Below are 15,777 nucleotides of genomic sequence, written 5' to 3'. Positions count from 1 at the left end.
AAGTATATGTAAGATTGACCTAATTGTAACAAGAGCATGAAGAAGAGTTGTGTCAGTGGACACACAGTAGTTGCTCACTTTTTATAAACAGAGAATCAGACTATTAGTTAATGAGATAAAACAGCTTATGTGCTCACATCAGCATCTGACTGCAAGGCAGACTCCTAGATGGACTTGACTGATTGCACAAAAACACAGTGATTCACCCCTCCCCCGACTCCACTGTGTGAAATTGCCAGAATCCTGCCATTGCTGGATGGTTGATGATTCTGTATTTCCCATGTCACTTAATTAGCCAGTCACCAGCTTCTGGGCAGAATTATTTAAGCCCTATTAGTAAATTTTGTTGAATCTATAAAATAAGAAAACAAACAAAACCCTGACCCTTGTTGAAAATAATTAGTCATCAGCCCTATTTTTTCAGCATTATGCTAGGATCTAGAACCAAATAATCTAAACCTATGCATCATTTAGGAATATTTTTTTAATGGAAACAAATATTTATTGACTGCCTGCTAGGTGTCAGGCACTTTACTCGTGCAAGTTCTGCTCACAACCCACTTATAAGTATGGGGATATTTATCTACATTTCACAAAAGAAGCTGCAGCTCAGAGATAAGATTCATAGACCTTTCAAGTGGCAGAGCCAGAATTCAAATCCTGTGTCCATATGGCTCTAATACCCTTTGGCATGGTTCCACTAAGCCACTTTCACAGAGATCTTTGATGTGTCTGCTCATCACTGTATCGAAGAACCTGCAATAGCTCCTGCCACATAGTAGGTGTTCAGTAAACATCTGTTAAATAAAAGAAGGCCTGCTCTCACTAGTGTTTCTGAGGCACCTGATGGAAATGAGCAAAACAGTGCATTCATAGTCAGGCATTAAGCTTGTCTCAGCCCGTTCCAGATTTCAGGGTTTTGTTTTTGGTTTTCTTTGCTTTTCCTTGTCTGTGTTTGACTCTAAATCTAGGAGGTAAAACCCCAGGGGACACGATCCCGTCTTCTTTGCGTGCACCATCATAGCCCACTAATGAAGGTTCTGCATGCAGCAATGCTTCACAGAATTAGGGGCCATATTAGTCACTGACAGAGTCTGTTAAAGAAATAAATGTTTGCATTTCAGGAGGATCATTAGCCCACACTCATTTTTCACTCAGAAGAGCTATGCCCAACCTGAAAAGTAGATTTTCCTCTCTTTCTAAAAAAACGAGGCCAGCAGTTTGAGTAGGAAAGTCTCTTAATGTGATCACTCACACTGATACTCCCTTGTGAAGAAGAGGCTCTGTTCCCAGCTTGGGAAGAGGTCTCCAGAACGGCTTACGGTTTCAAGTGAACATTGATCACTCATGGCCAGAAAACTTCACCACGACAATTATTGTTCATTTAGAACCTTTCTGGTTACAGTCTGTTCATATTGTACACAAATGATGAGGCTCTGGGTGCAGTGGAAAGAAGGAATGTGTGGGGAAAAAATAGGCACCCTCCCTGGTCATTGAAGATGAGAGGTAGCCCACAGCACCGCTAGTGGGTCAGAGATTTGGGTCTGTTTTGTTCACTGCTGTATCCCTGTGTCTAGAACTGTGCCTGACACATAGATGATGCACAATAAGCACTTCTGAAGTAGATTAGGGTGCAGATATAAAAATGAGGATGATGCATAATAAATATTTTTTATTTTATCCCCATTTTATGAATGAGGAAACAGAGTCTGAGAGGTTCAGTAAATAAATGGTACTTGGAAATTCAGGTTGCCTAACTGTAAAGCCAACTAAATATTTTTTGGCTCCCTTAGATTTTTAAGCATATCTCACAGTAGAGAGAACACATAAATCTTAATTAGCCAAATGAATTTGGCATAAATAAATAATATATATCCAGTATACTATATTATCTTTTATTCTATTTCTGTTATATTTAAGGTAGCAAAAGAAAACAGTATGTGTCTGAAAATTAGGAGAGCTGGGATCCCACTAAGCTTTGTGACCTTGAGAAATCACTTCACCTTCCTGGTCCTCAGTTTCACATCTATAAAATAATGGGGTTTTAATGAGGATGTCGCCACAGTCCACAATCATGTGGTTCTCTAATGAGAAAATGGACTGTGAGCCTCTCTGGCTCCAAAGCCCTTGTTGATCTTCTGTGTAAGTTGGTGTTTATTTACTATTGTAATATTTCTATTTATAATAATACAAATGGATGCCTTGTCCTTCGTTCCACCTGCCTCACTCCTCAGGTATGAAGGAGTTTTGACTGCTGGAGGGGCCTCTGGGACAGGAAAAAAACTCCCTGCTTTTTACTGTGACTGTGTGAGTCAAAGCTCTGTTTGGGAGACCCTTGCCTGCACAGTGGGCATTGAGCACAGTTTCTTATTTATAGCAAGTCTCTTTGTTTTGGCTTAAACTTTAAAGTCTATTGTAAAAGCAAGAGCCTATTAAAATAATACACTCCATATTTATGTGAAATAAGAACCGATGAAATTTAATACAAAGTTACTGTAATAAAATGAGAAACCTAAATATAAAATGTAGACTTCTTAATACTGAGCCCAATATTTTTTTTTATTCCCAGTCAAATTTTCCTGGCCCTCCTTTAAAGGATAACCTTTAGAGTATCTAGTTTCAGATTTAAAGTATAACTTTCCTTTTTGGTGGATCTATTTTAATTATTTTTTTCAGGATAATGGTTTTCACAATTGAGTAATAGGTTTAAATCCGATTGATTCTGCCCATTCTTTAGAAATCGACTGTTACAATGTGCTTCTTAAAATTGGTTTTTCCTGTATTGCTTGGCACTGTGGCATCACAAGTCAGCCAAATAAAGACTATAAAATTAAATTGGCTTACTCCTATACGGCTTATCTACTGGTGCAGTTGAGAAGCTAAAAGGTTTAAATACTTTTTTTTTTTTTAACACATATGCAGTCAAGATAATGCCAAGAAAATTAGCCCCATCCTATTTAAGGCTCCGCAACCCTGTTTACAAAAATGGAGACATATTTGGTTATTTATTTTTTTCTATAATTAGAATCCCCAATTGGTCATTATGATACCAATAGTTATTTAAACTTGATGCTAGATAAAGCTTTTATGCTGTAAAAAGCAGGACTTATTTTCCCTTAATATTTTAAGATAATTATGTAGAGGACATATTATCTACATAAAACTGGAATATTTTGAATTAGATATAAATCATGTACTCCATTTATTTCTGTTATAAATTAGCTTCTTATGTTAAATAGTGCCAAATTTCATAGCAGTTAGGCCTAGTAACTCTTTAGTTAATTATTTTAATGGTTATTAATCTGACATTAAAAAAATAACATCCTAATGTTATTCATCGTGATTAAGCAAGCAAATCAGATATTATAAATGGGTCCATATGATGTCCAACACTGCTCTCTACTGGCAAAGAAGCAAGTCATAAAACAAACTAGACTTTACAGTGTGGGGAAAAAGGCAATTGCAAGTAATATTTGAAATGAAGGTGGAATCCTCAAACTTCAACTCATGTTTTTGAAAAAAAACTTACTGTCTGTAATAGAATAAAAGAAAGAATAAATGAATACAGACATAATTGATTGAAAAATAGTTGTGGAAATTTTGGAAAATATTAAGCCAAATATGAACTATCTTAATAGCATTTAAGTTAAGAAGTCTATAAATATTTTGTATATAATAGCAACTTTGATGACATTTTTATATATTTAATTTTAACAGACTGTAAACTCTAAAATACTTGTTGTGAACACATCTGCTATATGTTCAAATGCACTGAGCAGAGGTGCAGAGGTTGAAGTATTTGTATGAATATATAATTAGCTTTTTATAGTATCAGAAATTTTCTCTGTATTTGTCAGTCTTTATAGAATATATTTTTTTAATTTTTAAAAAATTTATCTTTATTGTTGAAAGTATTACAGATGTCCCCTTTTTCCCCCATTGATCCCCTCCATCCTGCATCCACCCCACCCCTAGGCCTTCCCCATACCAATGTCTGTGTCCATAGGTTATTCATATAAGCATATAAGTTCTTTGCTTAATCTCTCCCCACCCACTCTCACCCCTACCTTCCTTCTGAGATATTTTTAAAACACATTTTAGCATTTGCAAAGTCTGTTTAAAATTATATTCTATGTTGTCATATTTTTCAATGTATACACAAGAATACTCAAAAACATTTTTAGATTGCTGTCTTTTTACTTTTCATAGTCTAATATATTCTAAATGTCCCTTTTGTACTGTATGTCTTCTTATCTGCCCAAATTGCTTGAGTCATATTTAATGTTTTAATCTTAACCCTTTTAATAATTCAGCTAGCAGTCAAAATTAAATATATATATACATATACACACATACAATAATGCCTAAATAGTCAGTCATATATACTAATTTAAGAAATTTTGTTTTCATAAGTTTGCTTAATACTGCCTAACAAATTACTTTTACTGTAACATAAATTTTAAAGATAGAAAACATTTTCAAATAATAGGTACCTCTTGGTTATGAAATAATAGTTGGTGCTTATTTTCATTAATACATTTTTCTGTAGTTTTTAAATTTTCCATCGTGAACATAAATTACTATTAAAACACAAGAGTTTATTCATAAGCAAACAAAACATTTTATTGCAGAGTTTCAGAGCATAAGCCTACAATTGTGCAAAAATGCACACTTGTACTCATATAAGGAATGCCTGATCTTTCCAAAAAAAAAAAAAAAAGAAAAGTACTGGAATGAATGCTGTCTATTTGAGGCTATAAAGGAAAATAATTGATACATTTCTGAAGTCTTAAAGGAATAAAAAATAGCACCAACCATCACTTGCACAGATAACTTTTCATTTGCTCTTTACCACACTGAAAAATAACACTCTAAATCTACATCTATAAATAAAAAAGTCTGATAAATTATACTCTCTTATCATTATTTCTTTCTGCCACATGGAGGAGCTAAGACATAAAGCTACTAAAACATAAAGGCAATTATTTTTACACAGTTTAAAATGTTAAACATAGCAATGTTCCATTTTCTAAGAGAATATAAAAAATAAAATATTTCTGTATTTTCTGGTAAATACCTACCAGAAGAGAAACTTTTTTCATTCAGCATAGTTTCCTTGAGATTCATCCAAGTTGTTATATGTATCAAGAATTCACTGATTTTTATTGCTGAGTAATATTCCATAGTATGGATATACCACTGCTTCCTTAACCATTCACTCCGTGAAGGACATCAGGATTGTTTCCAGTGTTTGGCTATTAAAAAATAGATCTGCTATGAATATTGGTCAGCAAATATTTGTGTGAACAGAAGTTTTTATTTATGTAGGATAAATACCCAAAAAACTGCAGTTGCCATCTTATAAGTCCATGTTTAGTTTTAAAAAAGACCAAACTTCTTCGAGAGTGGCTGTACCATTTTATATTCCCAACAACAGCAGCGTCTATGATTTTATTTGCTAATCGGACAACCCCAAGTAGTGTTAATGATGTAACTTTTCTGACCCCCTTGCCATTTCCCTGAACGCTTATTCCTGGCTGCAGCACCGATCTCTCGCATCTCCCTCTGAAACCTGGCAGCTGCCTGCGGACCGTGATTCTCAGGCCCTTCCCAGCCTCGGGCCTTCCGCCGAGGTCTCGGGTCCAGGGTCTCCCCGATCCACACCTTCTGTCCAGATTCCACTTCCCCAAGCTCCACTTTGTGGACGCCGTTGCGGAGTCTGCTTATCTAGCTGACACATCAGAGGCTTGTAACCTCAACATGTCTGAGCACATGTTTCATTTCCTCCTTTTACTCAGGACTATTAAAATGTCATCCTTTTTAGACAAGACTTTTCCCATCACTTGATCTTAAATATTACTCACATGCTGCCTACTCTGTCTGTATTACTTGTGTTATTTTTACTTATACCATCTAAGATATAACTCTGTCTGTGATCTAGACATAAAAAACACAGAAATATCGACACACACACACACGCACACACACTCTTACTAGGCTGTAAACTCCACGAGCACAGGGACATTTCCCCTGCTGTATACCCAGCACTTAGTAAACACTTGACTCACAGTAAATACTCAGGGTTTTTTTTAAGGAATAATATGTGCAACATTAACTTATTATTCGGGAGCTTCATTTAATGTTTATTTTATCCAAGTAATCCATGTCCGTTTTAGACGGTCAGCTGAAGAAGCATTATGTTCCCAGCTCTTCTCCCGCCTCACGCGCTGAAGCAGCGCTTGGAACTCCTCTGTGCCCCTTTGCTGCTCTCCTCTCTGCGGATAACCGGCCGCACTGCCGCGTCTTGGTCTGTGTGTGTGCAGTGGTGTGAGCATCCTGCTGTCGTTCTCCCCTTGCCGGGGTTCCGTTGCCTGCTGTTTTATTTTACTTCCTTCTTTCCTTACTGGACCTGAGATGTGGGAGGTCAGTATTTTGGTCCTTTCCATATCTCTGTATGTATTTTTCTGTCCTCATAGCATGGAAACTGGGCTCTAAATCATCTTTTTTCCTTGGAGTTTGAAGTTATTTTTCTTCCATTATTGCTGATACAAACTCTGATGTCATTGATGTTCCTGGTCCTTTGTGGGAGTTTTGTTTTATTGTTTCTCTGTGGGATCTTTTATGATCTTTAGCTCTAGTCTGTAGATGATGAACCAACCCAACGTGTTGTGTTTTTGTATGTGGGTTTTCATTCCTTACAATGGTGTAATCTTGATTTCTTTAGTCTGAACATTCATGCCTTTGTTTCTGGAGAAGTGTTGGGTAATTTTCTTCCTTCAGTTTTTCCTGTTCTCTGTTTCTAGAGCTCCTTGTCTGGTTGATGTTGAATCACCCAGAACAGTGGCTTTCACATTTATGCATGCATCAGAAGCACCTAGAGGAAATATTAAAACCGATTGCTGGACCTACCCCCAGATTTTCTGATTCAGTAGAATTTGTATTTATGACAACTTCTTGGATAATCCAGGGGCAGAATTTTGAAAAACACTTTCTGGACCGATTCTCTAGTAGTTTTGTTTTTTAATTTTTTAAATATCTGGCTTTTGCACTTTTTCTTTCCTTGGCCTGGCCTCTCTTCCCCCAGATATATCTAGATGGGTCACTGCCTTTCTTGTTGGTTTACGTATCACCTTACTGAGATCTCATCCGACTGTCCTGTTTTAAATGGCACAACACACAGACACATTCACATACTTTGCACATACTCCACCCCTCGTCTCTGCTGTCTCTCCAGAGCACTTTTTAAATACTATATAAGTCACTTATTTATAGTATATTGCTTATGTTTGGCTTCTTCCACTAGGGTGTAAGGTAAATAAGGACAGGGAATTTACTTTGTTCTGTTCCCTGCTGTATCCCCAACTCCTAAAATAGTACCTGATAAATGATAAGCACCCAATAATTCCTTCTTGATGAATTTCCTCAACTCTATCTCCTAACATTCTTTTTGCTTTTTAACTTGCCCACATCATGTTTTTCATTTCTGTGAGCTCTTTTGCTCTCTGAATGTTGTTTATATAGTATCCTGTTTTAATCTTGAATGCTTTATATGGACTTTAGATTTTAGTCATCTTTTTTTGGCCCTGCTTTCTTGCTGATTCTTCCCTATGTTTTTGTTGTTGTTGTTCCTGTTTCTTTGTTTTTTGTGTGAATGGCTTTCCTCAAATATAGGCAAACACTAGGTGTGCTTTGACAGTTAAGACACTGGAAAGCTGGCAGTTCCAGTTCTGTGTACATGGTCAGGGCTTGTCAACTGGTGACTGATCAGGTGGCCCATCCATTTCACATGGAAACCCCACGGTCAGCACAGGTTGTCTCCCCCCTCACCCCCTTTGGGCTCCTTTGCCTAGAGAAGAATCCTATCTGGAGCTTCATAAGACTAGCAGCCAGTCTCTTGGGAGCCAGACTGGGAGAGGGCCTAGTGGACTTTCAGTTTCACATGCCAACTTGACTTAGTTTCTTTGTTTTAGTGAAGTGCCTTACCTCTGCTCTCAGCCAGACCTAGCATTTTGCAATCCAGAGCTCCCAGGCCTGTTTCTCCAGCTAGTTAACAATTGCTTTGGGATGGGATAGATTAATCCCCTGGACATGGCATGATTCAGTTCCATCTTGTCTTTCACACTCCAGGCACCAGGAAGAGTGAAAAAAGATGAAAACCAAGATCCTACCTCTAATCCATATACAAGCCTATGATAACACTTATAACAGAGTTCTTCAGTTATTTATGGGTTTGTATCCTAGATTATATGTTCCTGAATGTAAGCATTTAAGTGGTTAACAGTGTCTTACACCGCTTCCTCCCAGAATTAAACCCCGAGGCAAAGGTTGGGGTTTAAGTGCTTTACTAAGGGAGTGCTCCCAGGAACAACCATTAAGGGCTTGGGAAAGCAGGACAGACATAGGGAAGAAATTAAGGAAGAATCGGAAGCTCTGCATTACACCTTAGAGTTTACCCCAGCTCCAGGAAAAGGGGCAGGTCCTCTGTACTTCCCCACCAGTCATTGGCTAAGGAAGGTGGTGATATGGGGGAAGCAGAAACTTCCCGGCATTTCCAGCTCTCAGTGCTGGCAAAGTGACCTCATTGCCCAAGGGACTCCTGAAGATCTTGAGTGTGAGCTATTACCAGGAAAGCATGGGGAGGATGGGGTCCCAGAGCTGACAAAGTGGGTCCAAATTGCTGAGCAGGCACCAAGAGTGTCCACTAAATCATTAAATAAAGGAATGGCAACCCCTCTAATTATAAAACACTTGGCAATTTACAGAGGGTTGTTTTTCCCTCATCTCTTACTGTAATTGATCTTCAGAAAACCTTTATAAGGAGAGAAGAGCATATTATTCTTATTTTTCAAGAGTCAGATAAGGCAGATTAAATGACTTTTTTAAAAAAAATTTATATATTTTTTAATATATCTTTATTGATTTCAGAGAGGAAAGGAGAGGGAGAGAGAGAGATAGAAACATAATGATGAGAGAGTCATTGATCGGCTATCTCCTGCACGCCCCCAATTGGGGATCGAGGCCGCAACCCGGACATGTGCCCTGACCGGGAATTGAACCCCGATCGCCTGGATCCTAGGTTGATGCTCAACCGCTGAGCCACGCCCGGCCAGGCTAAGTGACTTTTCTAACATCTTCAGATTCTAAGCCTAGAGTTTATTCCAGCATGCTGCTTCATGTTTAAGAGTTTTATAAATATTTTATATAGACACACAGTGCATATAAATATGAATTATTTAATCTAAGTATCATGATGACTTTTATTATTTAAAAGCATGGAAAATATTATAAGGATTAATCTACTTTTCAGTTTTAAAATTATTTCCACTTAGGTCATCTAACATTACATAGAAAAAATGAGTTAAGTAGTAAGCTCTGTATTAGATCTCTATAGTTTAATTCTCACCATCATTCAAGGCTTCTCCCTGTGTTTCATTACTCAGATGTTTTAATTAAAGCTGGTGTGAAACAGACATATTAAAAGGTTCCTGGAGCTCAGCAAGAGGTTGATTCACTTAGAATGTACTTGGAGCTCTTCCATTTCCCCATCTGGGCCTATTTACATATAATACTTATGACATTTCTGCCAAAGTATGAATATTCTTTTCATAAATATTCCCAGTCACTCTTACAGTCTGTTATTGTTATATCAGACGCTTCCTTCTTTTCAATGAAGAATCACCAGTAAAATACCTACCCTTGCCTCCCTGTTTCTGTTAGCACTGGACCACCCACTCATGGAGAATCTTTCAGTGATAAGTTCAAAGATGTTGAGTTTACCCCATGAATTTACTCAGAACTAAATTGCCCCTATTGTGTTAACTTTCTTCCTGTCACTTGAACCCTTTTTCCTTTCTGGATGATCTAAAACAGTACTTTTCCAATCTGATGGCACATTAAAATCACGTGGGGAGCTTTAAAATACACAGATGCCCTGGCTCTGCCCCAGACCAATTAAATTAGACTCCTAGGCACTGGTCTAAGTTTAAAGTTCCCATGTGATTCTATCATATAGCGGTCAAGGTTGAATACACTGATCTGAAACAGAAGAAATGTGACAGGTACATTAATGCAGGGAATAGATTTGGCTATCTCCCACATCTTAGGAGCTGGTTTTCAATTCCTTTTAAGCTGAGAATTTCTCCATTAATTTTGGTCTTTTTGCAGGCCTGGTCAACAAACTTGAGGTTACAGTTGGGCAATAAAGGACCTGATGATATTGTGTCTAGGCCCTGGTAGCAATTGTTTGTAAAGTTTGAGCTTATTAGGAAAAGAAACTGTTGTACCTTATAGAATTTGAGAAGCAATTTTCCCCCCCTTAATGCTTATCTCCTGTATTTTCAGCTCACCTTTTGTATCTGCCTTTTACTGTCTTTCTGACCTGTTAATATTTTCTAACTCTGTTCCTTAGACTTTAGTATGAAGAAACACCTGTGATGCTTTTATAACTATAATTCCCTAACCCTACCCTTAAAGATGCTGATTTATTTGACCAAGAAATCTGCATTATTATATTTTTACCTGTTCCCTGGCTAATTCTCGTGCAGGTGATACAGAGATCCCATTTTGAAAACTGAGAGTCTAATTTCTTTAGCTGTTATTGTTGTTAACAAGAATGTTAACAATATTGTTATATTTTAAGAATGAAGAAAGGAATAAATATGATTTAAAAGGTACTATGACATTACTGTTTTCTTCCATTCTGTGAGCTAATACATGATGAAGGTTGTACTTAATCATTTGATGTAAAGTGTACACACACACACACACACAGACATCTGTTTATAAAAGAAGTGATGAATTCATGACTCACTTTAATAGTTAGTAGTATGTAACAAGTCTTTGGGAAATTATATACGCTTAATAAATTTAATGAGTATTTGCTATTTATATAGAAATATTTTATAGAATATTGAAAATACTCATATTACAATTCTAATTGGTCTTGAACATTTTATGATATTGGACTTTTGTTTGGGACGTATTAGGTATCTCCAGGATAGATGATTTTATTACAATATATTAATTATTATGAAACTTTTAAAAAATATATCTTTATTGATTTTAGAGAGAGGAGGAGAGAGGGAGAGAGAAAGATAGAAACATCAGTGATGAGAGAGTCATTGATCGGCTGCCTCCTGCACGTCCCCTCCCCCCCCACCAGGGATCGAGCCCACAACCCAGGCATGTGCCCCAACCAGGAATCGAACCACGATCTCCTGGATCATAGGTTGAGTTTGATGCTCAACTACTGAGCCATGCATAGCCAGGTGAAACTTTTTTTTTTTTAATAGATCCAAGTTTTAACAAAAAACATTCAGGGATATTTGAAAATACAGTAAAATTGTAGATTATGTGTTTTATTTTTTTAATGTAGTTTGGCTTACAGCTTTGGTGGATGGTATATACTGGGTATTTTAAAAGTTTGTATTTTAAAAGGTAGATGAGTTTTATTAATTGAATAATAAGAATTTTATGTGATTAAATAATGTATTGACATTTTCATATAATTTAAAATAATATAAATTAATAACTTTTCTGTTTAATTAGGATTTGGATTTGCATTAATATGCATCATCTATCATGCCATGTTGTATTTCAGAATTATTTAGTGACATGTGCTGGAGTAATGCCTGTGTCTGACAAATGACCATTTTCAGTTTCTTGGCAGTACAGAAGTGGAGCAGCCCAAAGGAACAGAAGTTGTCAGAGATGCTGTAAGAAAACTAAAGGTAGGGAACGCCCTCCAAATAAATGTCTAGTATATTGATCCTGCCTTAAGTCATCAGGAGACTGATGGACATTCAAAGCATGAATAACTTTGTGGTAGGTATGGCTTCACCCTGTTAAAAATGGGCTATTGAATAAATATCACCAGATCAAGAAAAATACTTAATAATAAGTGTGTACACATAAATTAATTACTTTTTTCAATATGGCACACTTCATATTTTTCTAAGTGTAATTTCTCATACATAACAAAAAATGTTATGGCAACATTTTATAAGTGTTGACATTTGGTTGCTTGCCTTTACATTGCTTGGACAATGTGGATTCAAAAACCACTGATGGTGTAACAACTGTCTCTCAGTTAGAATATCAGACCCACCAGCTGAAAGTGTAAAGTAAGGTGAAGACATTAAGAAGGACAAATTAGTAGTCACAGGGATGTAAAGCACAGCATAGGGAGTGTAGTCAGTAATATCGTAGTAACTAGGTATGGGACCAGGTGGGTACTTGAAATACGGGGGGGCCACTATATTTTACATCTGAAACTAATACAGAATAATATTGAATATAAACTGTAATTGAACAATTTTTTAAAAGATTAAATAAAATGTTGTAAAGTCCTGGTACATAGTAACTTCTCAATAAATTCTATGTATAGTAATTTTAAAAAAAGAATGTGTGAAGTTAGAGTTGATTTCAAAGCAGAATTTTGGAGTGATATTGTATGTTGAAGATGTCCTAATGACAAATCGAGAGGATCTGTCATGTCCATGAGAAGACATGGGGAACTGTTGAGACTAAGAGCACAAAAGGACATTTAATAAGCAACTTCACACATTCATAATTAGCAGATTTCCTGAGAAAATCTCATGTAAGATGTCGCATATCTTAGCATGTTTTTTCTAATTGTATCCCATCCTAAAATACATTGTTTTCACTGAGGTTTTAAGATTTTAAAAACTCCAACAGAATTCTCATCTTTTTTTTTTTTTTTTTTTTTTAGGTATAACTAACATGTAACATTACATTAGTTTCAGGTACATAATATAATAATTAGATATTTGTATATAATGTGAAATGATCACCACAATAAGCCTACTTAACATCCATCACCACACAGTTAGAATTTTTTTCTTGTGATGAAAACTTTTTCTACTGTCTTAGCAACTTCCAAATATACAATACAATATTATTAACTGTGGTCACTGTGTTATACATTATATCCCAGGACTTATTTATTTCATTCCTGGAAGTTTGTACCTTTTCAGTGCCTTTACCCATTTTGTTCATGACCCACCCCCTGCCTCTGTCAGCCACCAATCTGTTGTCTGTACTAGGAGTTATTTTTTTTTTTAGATTCTGCATATGAGAGCATATGATATTAGTCTTTTTCTGACTTATTTCACTTAGCACAATGCCCTCAAGGTCCATCCATGTCTCAGATGGGCGGGTTTCCTTTTTTTATGGCTGAATAATATTCATATATATATATATATATATATATATATATATATATATATATATATATATCTTCTATATATATGTATATGTCTATCTACCTATCTCTCTCTATATATATACACACATCATATCTATTCATTCATCAATGGACACTTAGTTGCTTCCATCAGAATTCTCATATTTATCTTATTAAGAAAGTCTAACATACCACTACAACAGCAGGTCCCCAAACAACGTCCTTTCATTCAGTGTCATTTTGTTAAAACATTGATGAGATTCCATAGGAACTTAACTATTGTTTTATATCGTCCAGCCTATGGTAATACTGATTTCATGACAAATCATTTTACCATTGTTCCAAGAACCCACTGATGACATTAAGTAAGGACTTACTTTACTTACACAGTTGTTATTCTCTCTAGCTACTCTCACAATTTTTTTGTTTTGTTTTGTTTTTTAGAAACAGCTCTTCTCTAACTTCGTTTAGTTTAGGAGAGTCAGGCCTCATATTGTGCCAGGCAAAATTGTGGACAGTAAAAAGCATTGCTCTGCTTTGAAAATGTTCCATCAGCAGGTTCTCAGAATTTAAATTGAGGGAAAATTAAAGTGGGATGGCTTGTATTCTGAATGAAAAAATTAATATTTTTATTTATTTATTTTATGTGCAGGTATTTTATCTAATGTTTTAAGTAAATATTCTGTAAGGTCCCAAAATGACATCACTTCCATTTGGGAAAAAAGCTAGCCAACCATTTCTTTCCACTAATTTGGTAATGATACAGACATGCCATTCTTTGGCCAATACTTGTAAACACTACTGGAGGTTTTTAAAAGCCTCACAGTTTATGGACAACATTTAGAATAAGATTCTGCTTCAGTGGTCAGAATGTCTCACAGTCTCTTTACCGCCCATCACCATGCACAGCTACATATGTTTTTTTCTTGAGTCCAACTTCGCTTCAATGAGAATGTTTTATAAAAGAAGAATGGTATTTACACTTAATGTTTCTTTATATCTAGGAGGTTCTTTATTCAGCAAACCCAAATCCCAAACCAAAGGGTGCAATGACACAATGGGTAGAGAAAATGTAAAGAGATATTTGAAACAAAATGCTTTAGAAACAAAGCTAGTTTTTATATACAGTGTGGGGCAAAAGTAGGTTTACAGTAGTTATTATGGAAAATAATAATCTATAATAATTCAAGAAAGAACTCTCTTTTGCATGCTCACAACTGTAAGCTTATTTCACCTCCTGCTGTATTTTTGTGGGACTTTATATGCAGTTCCTATGTAGTTTTACATGTGGAAGTGTATTCTGTTAAAAAAGGAATGAGATTTGCAATAAGATAAAAATTACATGGTGTAGTTTAAAAATGCACTGTCAGTTAATAGTAGCTTTATCTTTCAAGTACCTTCCACAACAAGTATATATGTAATAAGCGATCTTTACTTTGCTGATTGCAAAAATTTTGTAGATCAGGAAAATATATCTGAGGGTAATGATTCAGGAACCAATGAAAATGAATAAAACTGTTTTTAATGTAGTTTTTAATTTATTCCTTTGTGTTTGTCAGAGCTACAACTCAAAGTATATAAGAAAGAGTATTTACATTTTCAAAGAAAAATTTAGGCCCTGGCTCCTTTTAAATTCTCTTGCCACGTTGAATTGGCCAGGAGATGGTGCTATGGCTCCACTTAAAAATAAAGAAATTTGCTCATTAACTGTACTTGGTGTGCACATCCCTCATTTTAATTTCCTGTGTATTTTTCTTAAACATATGTATTCTGACTACTTTTTTATTCACTATAGTGTAGTATTTTATTTTATTTGCTAGGTAAGGTAACATTTTATTTATATTTACCAGTTTTCAAAAGTTTGCAATATTATTTTATTGGCGTCTGACTTAAAGAAGAATTCAAAATTTAGGATTAATGCAATATGATGGAAAACTTAAAAGATGTTCAGTAATTAGTTTTTCGTGCTACTATGTTTAATTATGCCTGATAACTTTAAAAGAAAGATCTTTAAAACTGATTTATTTCATTATATGCTATTTTTTCTGTTATTTTGTGGAGAATTTATAGTTTATAAATTTTTCTTAAATATAGTAATTTTTATAATTGTTGAAGTTTTTACTTTAAGAATCTGTAGTTGTCAAAACTACATATTTTATATTTCTTGATTATGTTTTAGGCTTATATTTAAGAAAATACCAAATTTTCCAAAATGTAATGATTAAAATTAAACCTTTCAACTTCTATTTAATATTGGTGTTATTATATGAATTAAATTCTTAATAGTATTTACTTATTTTTATTAATGCAACTAGTATCAATTTTAGAGGACTTAATATATACTGTAAGCAAGGAGCATGGCCTCGGGAATCACCCTCGAGTTCTGTTGACTCTAGGTCCCCCAGTTCTTTCACTCAGCTTCACTCTCTCTGTGTAACATGACACATTGTTTTGTTTCTGTTTTTGCTTTTATGATCACAATAAGTCTAGTTAACATCCATCACCATACATAGTTACACACATTTTTTTCTTGTGATGAGGACTTTTAGATCTACCCTTAGCAGCTTTCTAAT

General features: G+C 35.3%; 1 protein-coding gene across 7 annotated transcripts in view; it reads left to right on the top strand.

The window, feature by feature from the left end:
• GULP1 (GULP PTB domain containing engulfment adaptor 1) overlaps positions 1–15,777 on the top strand; it is a 185,271-nt gene that overhangs the window by 135,126 nt on the left and 34,368 nt on the right. For all 7 annotated transcript variants that reach the window (XM_087819719.1, XM_087819718.1, XM_087819717.1 and 4 more), the window contains one exon: positions 11,658–11,729. In XM_087819719.1, coding sequence (XP_087675845.1) covers positions 11,658–11,729 — 72 coding nt within the window. The remainder of the gene's footprint in view (positions 1–11,657; positions 11,730–15,777) is intronic.

This window comes from Miniopterus natalensis, chromosome 8 (assembly GCF_054644295.1).
Source record: "Miniopterus natalensis isolate mMinNat1 chromosome 8, mMinNat1.hap1, whole genome shotgun sequence".
Lineage (NCBI taxonomy): Eukaryota > Metazoa > Chordata > Mammalia > Chiroptera > Miniopteridae > Miniopterus > Miniopterus natalensis.
Note: the sequence above shows the minus strand (reverse complement) of the source record. Positions and strands in the feature narration are given on the sequence as shown.